The 21,192-nt window shown below is 40.0% G+C and overlaps 1 protein-coding gene across 16 annotated transcripts in view; it reads left to right on the top strand.

Annotated features, from left to right (window-relative positions):
* The window catches only part of DTNA (dystrobrevin alpha), a 230,448-nt gene that overhangs the window by 153,030 nt on the left and 56,226 nt on the right, over window positions 1–21,192 (top strand). For all 16 annotated transcript variants that reach the window (XM_072852538.1, XM_072852536.1, XM_072852534.1 and 13 more), the window contains 3 exons: window positions 8,072–8,285; window positions 16,144–16,229; window positions 17,765–17,919. In XM_072852538.1, coding sequence (XP_072708639.1) covers window positions 8,072–8,285; window positions 16,144–16,229; window positions 17,765–17,919 — 455 coding nt within the window. The remainder of the gene's footprint in view (window positions 1–8,071; window positions 8,286–16,143; window positions 16,230–17,764; window positions 17,920–21,192) is intronic.

Raw genomic sequence — 21,192 nt, 5'->3', positions numbered from 1 at the left:
CGTCAAGAACCTTCCCCAATTGCCACAACCTTTCAAAGACAATCGAGTGGCCTCGCATTGACTTCAGCCAGCTCCCTCAGCACTTGTGGGTGCATTCCCCATCATGTCCTATGGACTTGATTATGCCAGTCTATTTAAACATCCCCTAACTGGATCTTCCTCCACTGAGGTTGTCTTCCTTGCTCCAGACTGTCCCACATGTTGCAGGGGCCTTCATCTTGAAGACGACGCTTACCAGTAAGCCTTGCCAAATTCAATTCCAGGTGGGCAGTCTTTGACAAGACTTTTCTTTTTGTGAAGAAAGAAGTAAATGTTGTCTGTGGTTACTCTTGGTTATCAATATATCATCCTCTTAACAACTTTTCATACTATTGTATGGGTCTAATACACACATCTCTAAAAATTAAAGCATTTGGGGATCAGGATAACATGGCAGTAAATATTCTTAATATTTTATTAATTTCTTCTTTAAGCTTGCAGTATTTACTCACCAATCACTGCATCTACAAAACCTAGAAATCAAGTGAAATAGCAAGAAGATTCAATGAAATACATTTTGACATTAACACCTTCAAATATGTGCTGACAAGCTAGAATTCCACCATTCTCGCTTTTGGAAAACAGTGGTGACCATCCCAAGAGCTGTTGATGGCCTGCAGAGCATTCAGAAGTGGCCCAACGCACACCAAGCTTTTTGGATCGGCTGCCTAGCAGGTGCCCAGCTATGCTAGAAATCACTGGGCTGTATGAACTGTGTCTGGCAGCAGAGGTCGGCAAAGGACGTAGACGAGGAGCCCAAGAGACATGGGAGCAGGAATAGGAACGTACAGGACATTTCTAGGTGCAGACTGAACGCAAGTTCCGATATCTGGGCAATGAGTAGCCTGGGTGTGCCAGGCCATGTAGGGTGACAGCTGTCACCAGATGTACCCAGCCCAGAGAGTTCGGTACCTCATTTTAGCCCTGAGCAGAAGCAACACCCTGGTACATTTTCTTTTTCATGTAATTTGGCACCCAGAGAGCATAAAAGACTGCAAGCCATCGTAGCTGGCACGTCAGTCTGCGTAGTGGTGGGATGTGCAGATAAAGCTTTCGGTGATCATGCTACAGCTGACTGATTTGAGGGGCAGCTTGGCCACAAACAGGTGTAGTTTAGAGGGAAAACACGCCTCGCTCAGTTCTCCGTTACCCGCCCGGCAGCAGGAGAGAGGGAGTCAAACAGAAAGAGTGAGCGACTTCCCAGGGCTTCATAGCAATGACAATGACAAATGGCTCCAATGCCCTGATTTGTGATGGGTTCATAGATTCTAATCAAAAAAAGAAGAATCATCTAACATATTTTAAAATATTTTTAGGATTGTTAGACAAGGAAGCATAAATCTTTCCCTTTTAATGAAATCCACCTGAAACACCTGACACATTCAAGTGCCATTGATTTTAAATGACGGTACTAGTATGTTTAAACTCAAGCATGTCTGTAAGAGCTTTGCTGGACTAAAATCTTAATGAAATGTATACTACAATTTTGGAAATAATTTCAATTAATACTTCTTTAAAAGTTTTTCCTGTGTTCACCAACAAAGGAAAATCTATCAAGGAGGAATTCTGTCCTAACTATCAATTGGGCATGTTTAACCTAGATTTAGTTAGACCTACTGTATGTTAAGTAAATTTGAATTGATTATTAAAGCCCTCATTTAGTCGCTTCCTTTGTTTGATTAAATGTAATCTCCTCTTCCATGTTCATTTAGTAATAAATGGAAAGATAACATTATAGAGTTCATGGTTCAGGTGGAATACAAAAAACGCTGAAGAACAGATGAGGATTTTTGCATAAGTAGATCCGTTTAGTGGTAAGAAAGCTTAAGCACACAGGCTGTTTCTAATTTTTTTTTTTTACTACTTAGAAGATAAACTTCCACTACAGTTTTCTTTTTTATACTTGCTTAGGGCAACATCATTTCTTGACAACTGATGTTTGAAGTAATCTGCCTCCTTTGAGATTAGTGATATATCCAAGATTATCTATATCTCTCAGCCTTTCCATAATTCTAAATAAACTGCATGATGGAAAGAAAATTTCATTTTTCACTGCATAAATAAATTTTAATTTCTTTGCTCTGAGTTGAAAAAAAATGAGTGTAGTCCATCTCTTTTCTCACATTTTGGCTATTAAGATACCTTTATCTACCAAACAGAAAATTACTAGTTGCAAGTAAATTAAAGTTACTGGTTACAGTAAATTAAAAATACATTGGTTTCCTGCTAATGAAGAGACTAAACAACGCTTGAAGAAAAGAGGGAGGATCAAGATAAGAAAAATTGACACATGCGTTTATAGTAAGCAATATAATTTTGTCCTCAATTCTGCTTTCTCCAAATGTATCCAGAGTGCACCTCTTCCACAAATTAACCTGTTGACAGAGTTGTAGATGATGGAATTCTGCACTGTAACTACTAATTACTCTTCTTCATCATCAAAGTAGTAAAAGGCAATCGGAAAAGATGTTCTGAACACAGTGAAGGCAGAAGGGCAGGATGTAAAACTTCAAGGCTGTCTGAAAACTTTTTAGTTGGAGGAAAATATGAAACTCCTTTCAAACTGAGCCAGCCATCTTTCATTCACCCTTACATCCTGCAGAGAGAGACTGATCAATTCCGTTACAATCCTCTGGCAACAGGCACTCTCCAAATGTTGTTTTAACCGGTGAAGGAGTCCACTGAAGGAAATAACATTTGTTATTTGGAGTATATTTTCATGCATTAATCTTAATTCTCTGCAGTGCAGCCAGGGTCTCCTCAAAGTATGCATTTGTTGGTAATGATTGCTGTGGAGTGAATGGCAGCCATCTGTAATGCTGCTCATCTGCGTCGTCCCACTTCTGTCCGGATACTGAATTTTATTTACATTCACTAATCACTCTCTGTTACGGAATGTGTGCAAATATGAAACCCTCTATGTCAGTGTTTAAATATTACTTAATCTCATAAAAGTTAAATTAGCAGACAGTGTTTGCCATAGAAGATCTAATAATGCAGATGTTTAGCTTAGCTGTGACTTTACAAATCACTTAACGGAAAATCTGAAGGGAAATGTAAAGTTTAACAATTGCTGGTGGAAATCATCTACGTTTTTTTCAGACATCAGGCAAATGAGGGAGATCTTCTACACCTGGATAGCTATGCTGTTCACAGAGTGCAAGGCCTTTCTGAAGGGTCCCTGAAGATTGCCTGGGCTGCATGATTTTGGATTGCCTTCTACCACACAGGTGCTAGATACAAGCAGCTTTTACTCCTGCTGCCTAGTGATCCTCTGCTGACACTGAAGAACCAACTGGCAGATTTCTATAGCTTTAAATATCCATTTCAGAAAGGGCATCTTTCTCATGTTGAGGGATAATTCCCTTCTCAGAGGGAAATGTGGGTAAGGCAACAAAAGCAGCAACAGCAACGGGAAGTTAAAAACAAACTTGTAGAGTTTGCCTTTGTTGAGGGAATTTAAGGCAGATTTTAGGAGAGAGAAAGCTCTCCTGCATCTGTAAGCTGTTCGTTACACTGCAAACTCTTCTTGTTAGTGTCATAGTAGTATGTAGAAATCAGATTCGGGTTTCATTGTACTACATGTTGTGCAAACAAAGTAAGGAGACAGGCCTTCTTCAGTGAGATTAGAAGAATCTCAGGGATGGATAAATAAATAAATGGGCATAGCAGATATTATAGAAAATGGGTAGCAGAGAGGGTAAAAATTAAAATGAGAGGAATGTAAGCTTATGCAAAGTGTGCAAGGTTGACATTCTGTCATTACATTGAAAAGACTACAGATACCATATTAGCTGCAGGCATAAATTTCTAATAGTACAAATTAATAGAGTAGAGCTTGCAGAGGCCTGTGTTTTTCTCTGCCTTTTCCCAATGTTGATAGGTTGACTTGGCAGCATGATATAATATGTAATGGTTTGCTTACTATGTGAGTAAACTTAAAAAAAGCAGGATTCGAAGTGATCTGTAGGGCACTATACCCAGATGTAATCTGCGCAAGGTTAAGCAATGTAGTGGAAGAGGCTGTGACTATGACACGATCTGGTAGCTGTTCATACAGATTAAAGTATTTATTATTCATATTTTATGTAAAACCTGAATTATTCTAGGCCATGTAGTAGTCAGAACAGAAAAGATATCTTTTCTTAATGTTTAAAGAGCAAGGTGTGGGATTCATCTCAGTTAACTTTACCAGCTCTCAGGTTACATGTCTCATGTAAACTTGTCGCTTTAGGCTTTGTCTGTGGTCAATAAAGAAATATGGGCACCTTCCAAGCACTGTTCATCCCACCTGTCTCCAGACAGCTGCTTTAAGGTGCCTTTTTCTTCCACTGACATTAGAGCGAACCTTGATCACCAGCTGACAGTAGACACCTACTTTTTGACATTTAAATTTAGGTGGGTGAATTCTTGTCCATAACAACTGACTTGGCCGGAGACTTCAGTCCTCTGTACAACAGTCTAACAAACTCTCCTTGTGATTTTGAGCCAGACATTTCAACAGATATTTTCAAAATTAGCAGATCTTGTTAAAAAGTCTGGCTCTTGTCCATCTTCCATTTCCTCCTCCAGGAAGTATTACTTTCCAGCCTCTGTAGAGAGATTTGAAATTCATGAATAAAATGCAAAATAAAATGGTTCAGTAGGATTGTTGTTTATTCAGCTTCAAGTGGAACCAAAGTGTTTCTGAAAAAAAAACCCAAGTAAAATTATTTATAGTACAAATGCACAGCAGTTCCTTGAGACTAATATTTTATGGTGGGTGGGGGACTGTTTCTGCTGTGTAATTTCCAATAAGTCATTTTCTTAGTCTTGTGCCCTACCTTTCTGGCATACCAATGAATATCAGGATAGCTTATGAGGCTTTCAGGTTAGAGTTAACACTAAAACCAATATTTTTCTCTCAGATGTGTTAGTGTACTCATGTTATTAGTCCCACATCTGCTAGCCTCTGGATATTTCCTTTCCCAGGACCATCATCAAAACTAACTCTGGATATGACTATGTTATGAAAAATATAATATCAGTGGGAAAAGAAAAAAAAAAAACAAACATGAAAATATGACAACCACATAGTATCAGTACTGGATCATGTGAAGAATAAAGACACCAAGCCCCATTTCAGCCTCATTCCTTGTGCCAGCTGTTTTCCTCCATGCTTTTATTCAAGAGTTTTCTTATTCAAGAAAAAGTGGAATTCAAGAGTTTTCTTATTCAAGAAAACTCTTATTCAAGAGTTTTCCACTACTAGGCTATAGCAATTAAAGTTAAATTGCTGTGTGAAATTCTCACTGTTAGGGAGTCCGGATGTCTGGTTCATCCTCCCTGGATGTCCTTTTATTGATGCTAGGGAAACCATCACAGTTCCCCACGACTGAAGAAGTAAACTAGATACACGTATGGTCAAAACAACGGGCTTATTGCTGTGTTCGTTCCTCTGCGCTGATCAGGTGTGGGGCTGCTTAAGAGGTACCCACAAGCAGCTCTGGTGACATGATTTGTTACCCTTTATATTCCCCTTTTCCACCCCCATGCTTTTTCCTCTACCATGCTCATGCACTCCCAAATAAACAGCCTGTCCCTGTTTATTCTTTTCCCACTAGCTTCAATGCTGCTGATTTTACATCCTTATCCAGTATTTGTCATAGGGTTGCCCTAGTAATTTCTGCCTTGGGCAGCAGCGCCGTTAAGCTAGTACCCCTGTTTGTGCTGTTTCTCAGGTTGCTGTCTTGTTAGTGTAGCCTCGAGTGAAGGTTAGCCATCTGCATATGCATCACTCCCTTTTTGCTATTTGTTATGCCTGGTAGTTTCTCACATTGTTATCTTGTTAGTGTAGCTACAGTTCAGGTTCGACAGTTTGCACACATACCCTCGCACCCAGAAGCCAGCCTGGTGAAACTGCTGGTGGAAGCACCTTCTCCTTCATCTACTTGGTCTGAATTACCAGAGACAGCCCTCATGGCCAGCGACAGCTAGACCTTGAGAGAAACATCACACTTAACCTTCTGCTTTCTACCTGCCCTTCCCTTCTGAAGGAGGTCACAAAATACATGTCCAGCCTGTTGCTGCATCTTCTGGCATATTGCTCTGCATTTCTTCCTTGGCTGCCTTACAATGGTGACCCAGAGTGGGAAACGCTCATTAACCCTTCTGTCCTGGACCAGACGATGGCCTGCTTTCTGGTGACTTCTTCCATTCTCTGCCTACTCTGGCCTCTGAGCCATGTGGAGAAGCTGCCCAGAAAGAGTCAGTTGCTCTGTGAAGGCAATCTTCCTGGAGACAGTTCATCTCCCATTTACCCAGATTACCTCTGTAGCAACTTGACAGTGAAAACTGGTTGTATGGGAATGGGAATGGCTGCATTAAAAGGATCTGAGACCTATGGCAGATTTTTTACGGGGAAGGTGCTCTTCCCCCAGCTAGAAGACAAAAAAGGAAGAGTTCAGAGAGGTTGTATGCTCCACCCCCCGGCTTAATTCAGAACAACACTCTGAAGACAACCTGCCAGCAATACAAGGTCACCTATAGAAGTTCCCTTTTCATACAAAGGCCAAATAATTATTTAGGTGTCACGATGGAATGGCATCTTTCAGTTTTTCCCAATTATTTGCTAGGGAACAGCCAGAAGAAGTGGAAAAGTGCCTTGTATAGTGCCTGAAATAGCTGCTGCTGCTGTTGCCACTCACCTGTACGGTGTATCTTCCTCCTTGGGCTTACACATGCTTAGGTGTTAAGAGATTATTTTGTCCTGAGGTAGAAGAAAAGAAACCCAGTCATAGAGAAAAACTCTAGATGAAGTAAAATGACAGTATATCTGGTTTCATTTATCTATCTAGTATCAGCTAACATTTCCCTGCCATCAGACCATCATGTCACATTGCAGTCTGAGACAGCACCTGCAAACCAAGCAAGTAAAAATATAATTATAAGGATTAGAATTAAATTTCGCTATCCACAAAAAAATGCATCTCCTTCCAGATACAGATGGATCTTGATATGTCATAAGCCATATCACCATGCTAAGTAATAAGAATTATACAGTAGTTTCTCTGGTAAAAAAAAAAGAGAATTTGCACCCTGAACCTCATTATTTGTTTCTTATTGACAGTTTAGTAGGAGAGTAGGTAATACTTAAGATAAAAAAGGGATGATTCTTTGAGTTCAGGTTTGAACTAAATCCAAATTTTGAATGAGTGTAGGGTTTTTTTATTTTTGGCATGATCTGCCGCTCTGGAAATGCCAGTCTGTGGCAAGCCGATCATACTGCCACAATAAAAGTGCTATGCAAACAAGATTTCTGTTTGGGTACAATATGAAGGGTGAGCAGAGATTGTCCTTTAAGCTGACCTTGTAGGTAAAAACAGCCCCCATGAAATTCAGCTTAGGCCGGGACTTTATCAAAGAGAGATTTAACAAATCGTTTGGCAAATATATTTAGAAGACACGAAATATGACTTTGGGATCACTTCCTTACGTGGTCTTTGTTTAAACGTAGCTTGTCTACCCTGACTTAATTGCAATTCTGTTTCTGTAAAATATTTTGCTTTCCATACAAATTGCTGAAAAGAATTTTCAAAATGTCAGTACGTGTTAAGCACTTAATATTCGTAGGATCTTCTGAAAACCCATCTGCTATGCAAATTAATATCTAAGAGTATTTTCTGAATGGGTATTCACAGAGGCATGGTTCAGAAAAACAATTAGCATATGTTTACCTTCCAGTGATTTCCGTAAAATACAGATTTTTACTTGAATACTTTATACAATGAGGAATGATTTCCTGAGCTGACGTATGCGTTACAATTAATAATATCAAGATATTGTTTGCTTATTAACGGATTCGAGTTTTATTTGCTCATTCCTCCACCAAGTTAAGTTCTCAGTGATGGAAAATACATGCATTTGTTTAATGATCCATGAAGCGTGTCCTGTGTGATTGTGTTACTTCCCACCCTGTGGGATGAGGTGACTTTTTTCCTCAGTTGCTTTCAGGAGCGCATGTCCTGGTGACTCTCTCTGTCCTGTCCCCTAGTGCACCTGGTGGACATCTGGAACGTGATAGAAGCCTTGCGGGAAAATGCACTGAACAACCTGGATCCCAACATCGAATTGAACGTGGCTCGCCTGGAAGCTGTGATTTCAACTATCTTCTACCAGCTCAACAAACGGATGCCAACGACGCACCAGATCAACGTGGAGCAATCCATCAGCTTACTGCTCAACTTCTTGCTAGCAGCCTTTGATCCGTAAGTCTGCCTTTCTTCCCTCCTCTCCCGAGTGGTGAAAGGATTTTACTTGCTCCGGAAATATCTTTGGAAAACAATTGAATGAGCTAAATTGTGACCCAAATAATGAGCATGTGAATAGTGCTAACCAGGGAGAGAACCTAAATTAAGGACCTCTGCTTTCCTTTCTGTTGAGCCAAATTCAGCACAACTGTGTTTTCATCCAGTTACTCAGACTTGTTCCAGTTTATCTCAAAGAAGAATTATCTACAGAAACAAATTTACATCCACTTCTAATTTGCCTTGTTATTTATTGACACACCAGTGGCTGACACCACTGCAATGCCTCTGCAGCAGTGCCATGGGTTAATAGCTCATTATTTTGAAAGAGCTCATTTTCCTGCAAGTTCTTGCAGCTGTAAGCAATTTTTTTTTCTGGCTCATGCCAGTGCAGCATGATTTTGAGACCATGACAGAAATAGGATAAAGACCTGGAGGTGATGAAATTCATGTTGTTTATTACTGCATGGGACCCGTATTACAGAAAGGACAAGTTTGAGATAGAGCAAGCCACTTACCTTAATGAGTATACTGTGTATACATATTACAGTTTCTGAATACATAGTCATCAATCTGTATTGCAATATTTGCAATCCTCAAAACTGGATTTTTGGAGAACAGTGGTTAAGTCTGACAGATGCAGATGCCCTATTGCCTCTTTATGGCTTATATTTTGAAAATTCCCCAGCTGAAAACACTGTCCATGACACATTAAAATAAGGATGCTGCCCCTCTCCCCCTCCCTCTTTCCCGTCCTCTCGCTTGAGGGCCCCGGTGCTGGGTGTCATCGAGCACCTTTTGGAGCCAGACCAGCCGGCGGCTCAGTCACCATGGCAACGGGGAGAAAAAGTAGACGTTCCACATCACGAGGCTGCACCCAACCTCCCCTCCGGCCACTCCAAGGGGAAGAAAAAGAAGCCAATCTGTTGTGTAACCGTAGCCTTCAGGAATATTTTTCTCCCCTCAAGGGCAATAAAAGAAGGAGCAGGCATTTTAATTTATACCATTGTGGCTGTGACAAGAACACTAAAGGACGATGAAAATGGCCAGATGCATGTATTGCTGCATGCTGCGAGCAAACTGCTTCCTGGCTGGTAAACACAGGGAAAGACCCAGGACTGTGGAAGCAAGACCTGCGATAACGTGCTTGGTTTGTAGCTCACTGTAAAGGGGTAAAGATCTCGACTAGACATCAAGGCTACTTGCAGCAAAATGGAGGAGAGGAATTTACTCCCCTGTAGGGAAACAGAGAATGTGCTTAAAGGGGTAAGGTTTTGCTTTCCCTGAAAACATCCCATGTGCTGTGGGTTGTGACCTGTTTCTGGGCTCCCGTCAGGCCCTCCCAGGGGTGAGGAGGATTTGACCCTCACTCCATTCGCTAAGCAGCAACTCTGTCGTGCTGCCTCCGAGCAGGGTGCTCAGGATGCACTTCCCAGGACAGAGACACCCAAAGGACCCCCAGGAAGAGGCTCCCAGCTCTGGGGTCTGAGATGGGGACTGGCTGCCTATCACCCCATTTTAAATGCACCAAACATCTGGGATGAGGTTCGGGTGCAGTCTGAGATATCTAAGTTCAGGCTTCACGGAGATGGGTGCCAACTAGATGTCCTTTTACTGTAATGGGAGTTTGGACACCTATCACAGATATAGACATAGTTTAAGCATCTGATTCTCAAAATGTGCCCTACCCTTTAGTATGGTTCAGATTATTGAAGTTTTGGGTCGGGTGTTGGTTTAGCAATCACTGGTGGTCCAGATTTCCCTGTTTCTGGGAAACAGAAGGGGGGAGGTGGCTCTACATGCAACAGGGGTGGTGTGAGAGCTGCTGGGGTCTAACCAGAGCTGATGTCTCTGCTTCCCATGTTGCTCCCTTCCCTCTTGTCCCCTGCAGTGCAGCAGAAAGGTCCTTCTCTTCTGAAGGCTACAAGTCAGTAGAAGGAGGAGCAAAGTCTTTTCTTGTGGTCCCATGCTCAGAGGAAAGCAGTGCATTGCATATAGGGGGAACAGGGGTGGAACTGCGAGGCGGGATGAAGTCTATTTCTCATTCTCCCCCCATTTATAGAAACTAGACAGTTAAACTAAATTGCCTGCAGTCTTCTCTGATGAAAAAAGGGGGTTTACTAGGTACATGAATCAGACTGAAATCACAACAGTCACCCCTAAAATAATCCTGTTATCTTTGATCTGGGTTCACTCCTCTATTTCTTAGCCTTGTGTTTTAAGGAAACAGTTGGCCTGCAGAAATGCTATCCAAATTTCTAGGTGGCTACTGAGGAATTATTTTTCATGTTTATTAATGAATGTTAATGTGATCGCATTTGATTCTATGAATGCAGAATACAACCAAAAAAAACCCAAAACCCTAAAAAACCCAGAACAGCTTTCTAAGACCAAAACAGTAGACCAAAACCAAATAGCTCTTCAGTATAAATGAGAAGGCTGTTCTAAGTGATCGTGGATGTTTTTGGTGTCTGTGGCTACGCAGAGCAATGGCTGCTCCTGCTGTACTGTGGGCAGGTCCAGAAAAGGTTGTGCAGTTTCTCGTGTCCCATTTGAAATGCAATGAAAGAAAGTGGAGAAATGGAGTCTGCAACTTAGCATATATGAAAGGACCACAAGGGACAAGTTAATGTGTGATTTAAAATCTAATAAGCCTACCACTGTCTCATTTATTTAGTTCTAGTTAATATATACTGCCCCACGTGTACTGTGCTGGCTGAAGATCCTCCAAGCTTTAAACACAGCTTCTTCCTTCGTTTATAGCCTGCTGAAAACCTGGCAGGTTTCTCTGCCCTCTGGCAGGGAGTATTTCCCTAGGCCTGCAATACAGATGTCTCCTCAGGAGCTAGAACCTGGCTAGCAAAACTTAAGAGGAACCTCGGTGCAATGCTATGGCATGTGGGCCAGCTTGCCCACTGCCTGTGCTGAACTTTCATCCCAGTTTTTATATGATTTTTTCACGGCCTTGGGGATTCATTAGGCCTACAGATAATTATATTTCCCTGCTGCTCAACCCTGAAGGGACGAAAAAGTGGGGAAAAATTATAATGTATAAGATTTCACGTGATGCTGAGTGTGATGCTCCTTCATGCTAAACCAAAACTAAAGTGCAAACTTATAAAACTGCAAGTCAATAAAATCAGAATTCACAAACAGAAATGCTGCTTCAATTAATTTGCCCTTAGTGTGTGAAAGTCAGCATCATGTGGTAGAGGACCCCAATAAACCAAAGCCAGTGAGCAGAATGAGGCAGTCAGACTTTAAAAACCCTGGACAAAAACATGCCTGATTTGCATTTTTAACTGCACGTTAAAATTGCGCAATACCTTCTGCTTCAAGGTCTAAGGTGATTAACTGGCTTTATGAAATAATAGCATACTTCCTTCACTGACATACCAGTACTATATAAAAAGATGACAAGTTCAAACCTCTCTGAAAAATTCATCCCAGGCCGGTGTCAAAGCCTAGGCAGCTAGGTGGAATGTCAGCCTCATTCAATCGAGCCGTTCCCAAAAAGACTCTTTTTAAACAGACTGTAAAATATTCTGTGCAGGATCATCTTCAGCACTGACTCAGTATTACAATACAGCTATTCCTGCTGCAAAGTTTAACTGACAAGAAAATAGCTGATTTTTCCCTGTCCCTTGACATACCTGTCCTACAAATGGAGCTGTGAGCTCTGGGCTATGAAACAGACCCAATCTGGCTGGAGGGGCTTGACTTCTACAAAGAAAAGAGTAAACTTTCATGTCCTTGTTTAATCAAATGCACATTTGAATCATACCAGGTTCAATACATAAAGATGTTCAGTATCTGTTTTGGAGGTATAACTTCTTGCTCATCCATCTATTCAGAGCTGTAAAGTGTTTAATTCCCTCTCTTCTTCACCTTGGCTAATTATTGAAAGCCATACAGGACAGCTAGCTTTAATGAAGGAAGTCCAGCCAAAAAATGCATTTCAGAGATTTGGTCATTATGCATTTTGCTAAATGAATTTGCTTGATTCCAATAAAATTTCCTTTCTGAAGCCTGTTTGTGAAAATGGGAATTTGTAATTACAGCTTCTGACATTTCAGAATTGGCTGCCCTGGTTAAGGTGGACAGTAGGAGGCCCCCAAGTAACCAAAGAAATTTCGTTACTTTTGGAAAAGGTAACGTAAAGCGTTGGGGGAGCACCACTTCATCCCTAGCTAATGAGAAAAATAATATTTTCTCAATGCCCATTTCATGGGACACATTTGCTATTTCTAAAGATGTGATGTTATTTCTTTATAGCTTTCCCCACCATATGGCTGTCTCAGGATGAGTATTGCTAGAGATCCTGACAAATGTCAGTGTCATCCATTTGGTACCGCTCTCCTTGCTGACCCGAAAGACAAACTCAGGCCCTGGAGCTGGACTTAGCCTTGTATGGCGTGTGGATTTTATCAAGCTGTCTGTGGGGCTTCCTTGCTCTGGGGAGAAGCTGTCTCTCTCTACAGCCACACATTTGAAGAGGAAACCTTCTGCTCTGCTCTGGTGTCTAAAAGCGTGTATTATTTTTTGCCCTTTTTTCCCCAAGCAGCAGGAGATAACCTTAAGCCCTGGCCATCATTCCATTTCCGAAGTACTCCATCCTGTGTTGTTCCTAAGTGCATATCAGCTTCAAGGTTTGCCTTTGCCATCATTTATGGTGCTTTTCTGTAGGGATCTGAAGAGTAACCTCAATAAGAGAGGTGCTATATAAAATCAAAATATTTTCTGTCCTCTCCTGTTTCCCCTAGTAAAGTTTATATGTCTTTGCATTAGCCAGACTAAAGCTTCTTTCAGGGAGCACTGACTTCAATAGAGATCTTCATGCTGCTGTGAGCCACTGCTTCAGCATTTGCTTTTACGCAGCAAACACTGCAAGGCCCCAGTGCTGCCAGTCAAGGGCATCTGTAGTGCTTAGACATAGCTTAGGGCACTTCTGGATCCAAATTATATTGGCAAGTCTTAGACCCCATTAGCCTGTCCGTTCATCAGTCACATATATATGCATGTGTGTATATGCACACACACACGCACACACATATATATTTGGAGGGCAAATTGAATTTATACTGGCTCTAGTGATACTTTTATGAATACAAATGACTGATACAAAATACAGTGTCAAAACTAATCAACTCAAACTGAGAGGCTGAAGAGATAAATGAAATCTTTTCTTTCTCTGTTCCTCTGTCCCATAACCATTTGAGTATGGGAAGAGCTGATGGCTCTGGGGTGGAAAGCTGAAGGCGAGTTGATATGTGTCTGCCATTCAAGAGTATAATCCTGTTAGTAAATGTAACTAAACCATACTGGGAAAAATAATCTAAATCTGAAGCACTTCCACATGGGCTTTATTTTTTCCTCTAATTCTTCCATTGCTTCTTAATAATGCCATTGCTTCCACTTAGCATTTATTTTTCTTAAGTATAACAACTCTTTTAAAGGCAGATGAAAACCTCCTGATGAAACAGTGCAGAAAAAAAAATTCCAAAAGTTCTAAAGGGTAGCATTCACAAAAAGAATACAAAATTGACAAATTCTCAGCCATAGCTGCAGCAGTGCTAGGTCCTGGTTTACACAAATTAGAATCCAGCCAACAAAGGACAGAAATACAGAAGACTGGAAATTCCTATACTGTGATTTTAATCTTATGATGCGATTCAAAGAGAACACAATGCCATGAAAAAGTAAATGTGCACGAAAGACAGCATTAAAGAACATAGTAAATATTTATTCCTTAAATACTGAAGTAGTGAATTTTTTTGTCTACATCTCTGGTTGATTTTCTGACAAAAAGCAGAATTTTAAATGTATGTAAAGAATATTTAGAATTAATATTTAGAATCATGGGTTACATTGAGCTAGAACTAAATCCAATTCACCGAAGTGTATAGGTTATTAGCTAGCCAAGCTTGGGGAACTGACTCATTTTGTAAAGTCTGAGTGACTTAATAATGAACAAAGCACTGAAGTATGTGGCATGCTTTAATGTACTGATATGAGTATGCCATTCATGTCTACTATATACGTATATGTTACTGTATAAGTCCGGCTTGGGGTGAGCAGAGAGAGACACAGTCACAAACTCTGTGTCTTTCCAGAATCAGTTTATCTTTTAGTTCTGATCAGACACAATTTTTTTCATTAAAATTGTGAGTGACAATCAACAGAGTAATTTCATAAATATTGATGGAGAGCTCAATTTCTATATATTGCTATTGCCAGTACAGTTAGACTATCTTATGTAAGAGGTAATTCTGTATATTTTAACAGGAAATCACTTATAAGCATAATGTTCCCTGATAGAGTAAAGACTGAAGGTCACAGAACCTCCATTTCCAAAAAATGACACAAAACTTTATTATCTGGTCCCATCACGAGCCCTATCAGTAGAATTTAGAAAGACATGGGTGCCATTTTGCTAAGCTCACAAATATTGGCTGACTGTCTCTTTTTTAAAGCATGATGACAACCTGTTCTCACTGATGGCATTAAACAGACATACAGGAAGATATTAAGTAATGCTAAGGACTTGGGATGACAGACAAAAGTTTCTCCAATGCAACTGTGGACTCTGACTGCCTTATAGTAAGACTCGGAGAATTTCAAGAAAAACCACGTTTCAATATTTGGATGCCCAAAAAATGAACGTTAAAAAGGAGGTGAACTTAAGAGGCCATGTTCATTCTCATCTTTGGAAAGGGACTGAACATTACAGTATCTCTGTTCTGCCATTCCTGTGAACACTCTCAACGTAGTTTTGCCTAAACTGGGGGGATAGGTCTTTTAGGAGTTGAGTGCCTTGCAGTGTGTGAAGTCATGTACTACTCATGCAGCTCGAATGTACCAAGGTTTCTATAGTGTCAGGTAATCATTGGGGACCATCATGACTGTGGAGGGAGAATGAGGCTAGCAAGAGGAGCAATAAAATTAAGCCATTGCATGCTTCAAGACAGTTGAAGGAAGAGTTGGCAGCATGCTAAAGGTGCACACAGCATCCTGAGAGTGCAGTATATGGTCTGATCCTTCCAGGGATAAAAAAAAGAAAGTCTTATTTTTACCTGAAAGTGACTGGATTTACAGAAAAAAATACGTCTTTTTGCCCCTATGGCATACACCTGTGTGCATTTGGGATTTAATAGCATTATTTGTTTTAAGTTGAAAATAGAGAGCCAGACATAGCCTCAACTTGAACAAACCAGGGACAAGACTGGTCTACGTATGACAACAAATGTCCTTTGCTCATTCTGGATGCAGGTTTATTCCCCATTTTTCAGCAAATTCCTTCTTAAAGGTTCATGGGGGTCAGATGTATCATTTGTCAGAACTTGTCAGAACTTGTCAGGCAATTGTCAGAACTTACTAACAGGTACAATACCCAGCTTGTGCAATCAGGTGGTCCTTTTCTGCTTTTTCACTTTTGTTGCCAGTGTTGATTTTTGCACTTATTTGCAATCTTCTAGGGACAGAAGATACAGAGTGCACTTAGGACAGGGAGGCCATGAGTGTGACAGGTGCCTTCCAGTGCTACTGTAGCACAAATAGCAGTAATAATCATCACCTTCATGTATGTAATGAGATAAACAGTTTAATACTGAGTTTCATATACATAATAAATCTGTTCTGACATCTTTGCAGAACAACCTACTGATGTGTTCCCACAAAACAAACTTTGATTTTAAAATTCAATTATTTCTTCATATGTGAATCCACATATAGTGTGCCTTACAATATGTCATGTCGATACGCATTTTAAATGGAAGGAAGTCCATATTATAAAATATGTCTACTTTCTACTTTTGAACAGGGAAGGGCATGGTAAAATTTCCGTTTTTGCTGTCAAAATGGCCTTGGCAACTCTTTGTGGAGGAAAAATCATGGACAAATTAAGATGTAAGTCTTTTAGGTGACATTTTTTACCTCTTAATCATTGTTGTACTTTGAGAGATAACAGTACAGGTAGGGAAAGAGGGAATTAGGATAAGTTATAGTTTCATGGTTGGGTTTGGGATTTGCGCTATATACACCTCCAAGTAATTCCCACTAAATGTTTGACTGAACTTCACACTGGACTTCATATTTTTGAAGCCAAATTGCATATATTGAGGTTCTGATTGGTGGCTTTTGTTTTTTTTCCTTTGGGATGATAGAATTCAGAGTACAGGTAGGTGCCTCAAATGTTCAACGTCATGAAGCATCATTTAACAATTTCTTCAGACTTTTTTTTAATAACATCTCTCTCCTTTCACACTTAGAAGTACAATATATTTATGCACTATTTATATTTCTTCCCATAGTGCACATACTAATTCCATCTATTTTGGAAAATAGATTCTCATTTCACAGGATTTATTCCCAGTTCCCCAGTAGCCAAGGCATAGTTTACTTGCAGCTGCAATGAAAGACTTTCTACTTAGTGCTATGATATCTGTAGCTCAGGTCCAAAACACCATTTCCCAGACTTTTTGACCAAAGGATTAATGTTAACCTTCAGTTTCCTCTGAGCCTTCTACCACAGCCAAAGAAAATTCAGTTTACAAACTGTTGTTGTTTAGAGTAGACAAGTAGAAGTCCCAGGTCTTCCAGATTTGGTGCCATTTTTTAATATATTATTTCTATGTAGAAACTCAAATGCAGACTGAACTTAAATTATAAATTGAACACTGTTCCTTAGGCTGCTTTAAGAATAAGGAGCAGGGTCCATCCAGTGGAAGGCTGGAGTACGATGCTGATTTTCCAGGACAGCAGTCCCAGGGTCCTGTTGTCAGAAAATCCCTTCCAGGATCCTGGAAATGAAGCAGCTGACATGACAGCCTGAAAAATGATAAATGTTCCTTAGTCTGGGATCCCCTGCTAAGCTTAGGAAGCTTCTAAAGAAGGGGAAAAGTAAAGGCTGAGAAACATGCATCTCTGGAGAAATAAAACTTTACAATATTTTTATACATGAACAAAAAAGCAAAAAAGGGAGAAGAGTCAAAAGTAATGCATTTGAAAGACCTTCAGTGCTTTGTGTGTCCAAAACAATAATAACTGACTTAATGAACTCATTGTCAAGATTTAGATTTGACATGGTAAGCTCGCAGTAGGCAAAAAGCTGATGTTGCGTATCTTGTCAAATTAGATCCTTCTTACCTGATTAAATTACTGCCTCATGCCATGCCTTAGACGTCTCTTAAAAAAATGACCACACACAATGAAAAATAAAGCAGAAATATTTTAATATCAAAATCAGCTGCTTTTTTTATATGTAAATCATTCTCTCTGTTTTCTGTTTAGTGGGATTATAATTAAAGATGCAGTGGATGTTTCCATAAGCAGAACATGTTGCTTAGTACTCCTTAGTTCAAATCAGATGATACTGAATTAAGAGCAAATCTGTAGCTCACACTGAAGTTGCTGTGTCCTTTTCTTGTCTTTTCCCCCCTCAGATATTTTCTCAATGATTTCTGACTCCAGTGGAGTGATGGTTTATGGCAGATACGACATGTTTCTGCGGGAGGTTCTCAAGCTGCCCACGGCTGTTTTCGAAGGGCCTTCATTTGGTTATACTGAGCAATCAGCAAAATCCTGTTTCTCGCAACAGGTAAATGAAGAGTGAACATCCTAGACACAGGATCTCAATCACCGCTCTGAGCAGGCCAAGACTTTCTTCCTTCCTTACACATATGTGCATATTTGTCCAGGAAATGCGTGGCTGGGTGGAGGGGAGGTCCACTTTGCTAATTTCTGGCATGTAGGTTGGGTGCCATCTATAGGAAACTAGTCTCTATAGGTTCCCCATATAACCATGGAGGAGAGAGAGGCCTAGTCAAAAAGTGTTTCAGAGCAGGATCTTAAATTAAGTTTAAGGTTCCTAAATTAGGGAGCCTGAGGAGACTAACTTCCTAATTTAAGCACCTAAGTTAGATACTTACATTTAGGTGATATAAATACCCCAAGACATGCAATACTCCACTCCATTTAGTTGTTGTTGCTGTAAGCATATATGAGACTTTAACTTCTCCATACAAAGCTCAACTCCCACCAAAAAATCAAACTATATGTTTTCCAAGTGATGATGTACACACATGAGAAGTTTACAAGTGAGTAAAAAATTGCCTTAAACCTTTATTGAAAATGGGAGTCAGTAGGTATTAGAAAATCCCTAGTCTCTTACAGATAACATCAATGAGATAGGGTCAGGAAAGCAATTAATTTATCCTGAAGAAAATACATGAGATTTGTCCACAACTCACCAGACTATGTAGGTGCACTGAGTACAGTACGTTGGCTGCAGCTAATACCTAGTACTTCAAAAGATCCTGTAATTGGGGCTGGTTGTCTCCTTCTCCAATGGAGAAAGATAATTCCTCTGGCTCTTGCCACACACCACATTGTATAATTCCATAAATATAAAGTAAGGGAAGATGCTGAAACCAGGAAAATGTTAGATATAAAGTGGCATTTGCCTTCTCTTTATCCTTCCATTCGCTAAGTGAATACTGTTGAACAAATAAGTTGAATGGAGCAGGAATAGTATCATTTTCATGCAAAATAGAGTCTCATTTTTTGTTTTCCCTCAGTTTCATCACTAACCAATAGGCACTCCAGTCAACTGAAAGGCATTGTTGAAATCCATTTATTGAATCATCTCCCAAATAATTTTAAATGGTAATGTTTGCATATGTGAAACTAGTCTTGTTTCACAGAGGGAGACTTAAGACAGCATTTCATCTTATGTTGAAGAATTTACATAGTGAAGTGACTTGGTACTTTTGTGTTAAAATAATGAAAGAGTGCTCCTGCATGGCAACAGGGCATTCAAGCTTTGCATGTTGGACATGGTATTATTAGATGAAAAAAGCAATTTCTTTTCTTGAAAAAATGTCGTTCAGGCCTCATTTTCTATCTAAGCAGCCGTCAGAAATGGCACTTTCATTGACATTGCATCCAAATGAGTGGACCAGACGTACTAAGGTACCTTAAGAAACAAAGTCTCCAAACAGGCATTAGATGGTTTAGTTCACAATCTCCACTTAAAGCTAACGAGAGTTAGGTCTCTGACTGATGTAGGTACACAGCAGATTTACAAAGCTGCTCTTTTGCACCTGTAGGCAGCCAAGTGCTCTTGTAAATCTAGTCTAATATTTCACTTAAATTCACTTTATGTAATTCTCATTATGCCTTCACTAGGGATGAACCACAGTTTTGAAATGAGACTCAAAACAACATATCCCTATGACACTATGATAAATGATACTCACAGTCTTAGTCACACTGTAGGTAGTTCTTTCACTCTCTCATATTGCACTTAGCGTTAACAAAAGTTGATACCTTGCAATAAGTTTGGCACTCTCTCTGTTGTTCCCAGTATGGATCGCTTTTGCTTACCAGAAGCCTTTCAGCTCCCTGATACTTAGATTCCTCAATTTCAGGGAAAGAAAAAATTCTGGGAATGATCTTCTGCTCATGGTGTCAAATCCAGTTGAGTTTGCATCTGAAAGGATTTTTCCTATTGCAAAAATGTTTTATTATTCCCCATTGTACTGGTCTACTTGATCAAACCATGCATTTTCCTCCATCTGTGAACCACTGCTGGATTGAATGGCTATTCAAAATAGAAACAACAGTGTTTCCTCATCAGCAAATTTACGGAACAGAAATACCAGAGCAAGTGACTTAATGTTTCAGAATACAAATCTGTGGCTCAAAAAGGAGTTTTATTGCCACCACTTTCCCCCATAGGTAGGATAAATGCGGTGTTATACTGTATTGTATTAAGAAGTGTTATTATTATAAAAAACACTTTATTTATCTTTTTTTATCCCAAACTAAAAAGATAGACACTAACTTCATTTTCTTAGCACTTGGCTAAGTGTTATTCCACAAACCTAGACTCCATCTGCATGTAGCGTATATTTAGAAAACAGCTTTCAGTTTCAACTTCCCGGTAGCTGAAAAAAAAACTGCAGGAGGAAAATATGCCTTTTGAAATGTATGGAAATTGCTCTGCTGGTGTCATTTTAAGGGACACTGCTCTCTCTAATCCATAAAATCAGTGACCACCAGAAGAGTTCAGCCATAAAGCTGTCAGTGAAGCTAAGTTGCTTTATTTGGTGCAAATCAGGTTTTAAATTACAGCTGCATTCAAAAGCCTATTCCATTGTGGAAGAACTGTTCTTGTCTCCCCATCTATTTGCTTGTTTAGACCAGTTGTGTGTTTGCTGCCAACTTATCTGCCTTCAAGAGCAGAGGGAAGACTTAAGGCTACTCAGCTCTGCCATATGGGGGACCCTTCTTTTCCTAGACTTTGTTCTGCCTTTTCTCCTGTTCTCAGTTCTGCTGCGGACAGCACAGACATTTGCTGGTGGCATTGGTCAGCAAAGCCATGCCAAACAGCATGATCTCCAAAAGAAAGATCCTTTTCTCTGAGCTGATGCTTATAGCATAGGAAGCCTATTTGGGAAGTGGTTATGCACTCTCCATGGGTGGGAAGATTATTCATGCAACAAGCAGGTGGTAGCTGTTTGGACTTTCATACTGCAGGTATTGTGGGAAAAGGTAGTATTTCAATGACATTTAAGCTCATGTTCTGGCTATTTCTGTTCATTAAAGAATCAAGACTGTTTTCACAGCTAGCCTGAAGTATTTTCTCTTCTTTTAGGGACAAATACCTTTATATATTTCCCAATATCTTGCAATATTTCAGCCCTGAGACTGTTAGAGAGTGAGATGTTTTCCACTGATCAGTGGAAAACACTGGTTTCCAGTGAGATATTGTACACTGAGTGTATAAGAGAAATAATTATTTTCTTTACATCTGGTGGCAATTGTATATACATGCAGCACAGACACTCCATCTGGAAATCTCAGTTCT

This window comes from Ciconia boyciana, chromosome 2, assembly GCF_034638445.1.
Source record: "Ciconia boyciana chromosome 2, ASM3463844v1, whole genome shotgun sequence".
In the NCBI taxonomy this organism is placed as follows: domain Eukaryota; kingdom Metazoa; phylum Chordata; class Aves; order Ciconiiformes; family Ciconiidae; genus Ciconia; species Ciconia boyciana.
The sequence above is the reverse complement of the archived record's forward strand: the minus strand, read 5'-3'. Positions and strand labels throughout refer to the sequence as shown.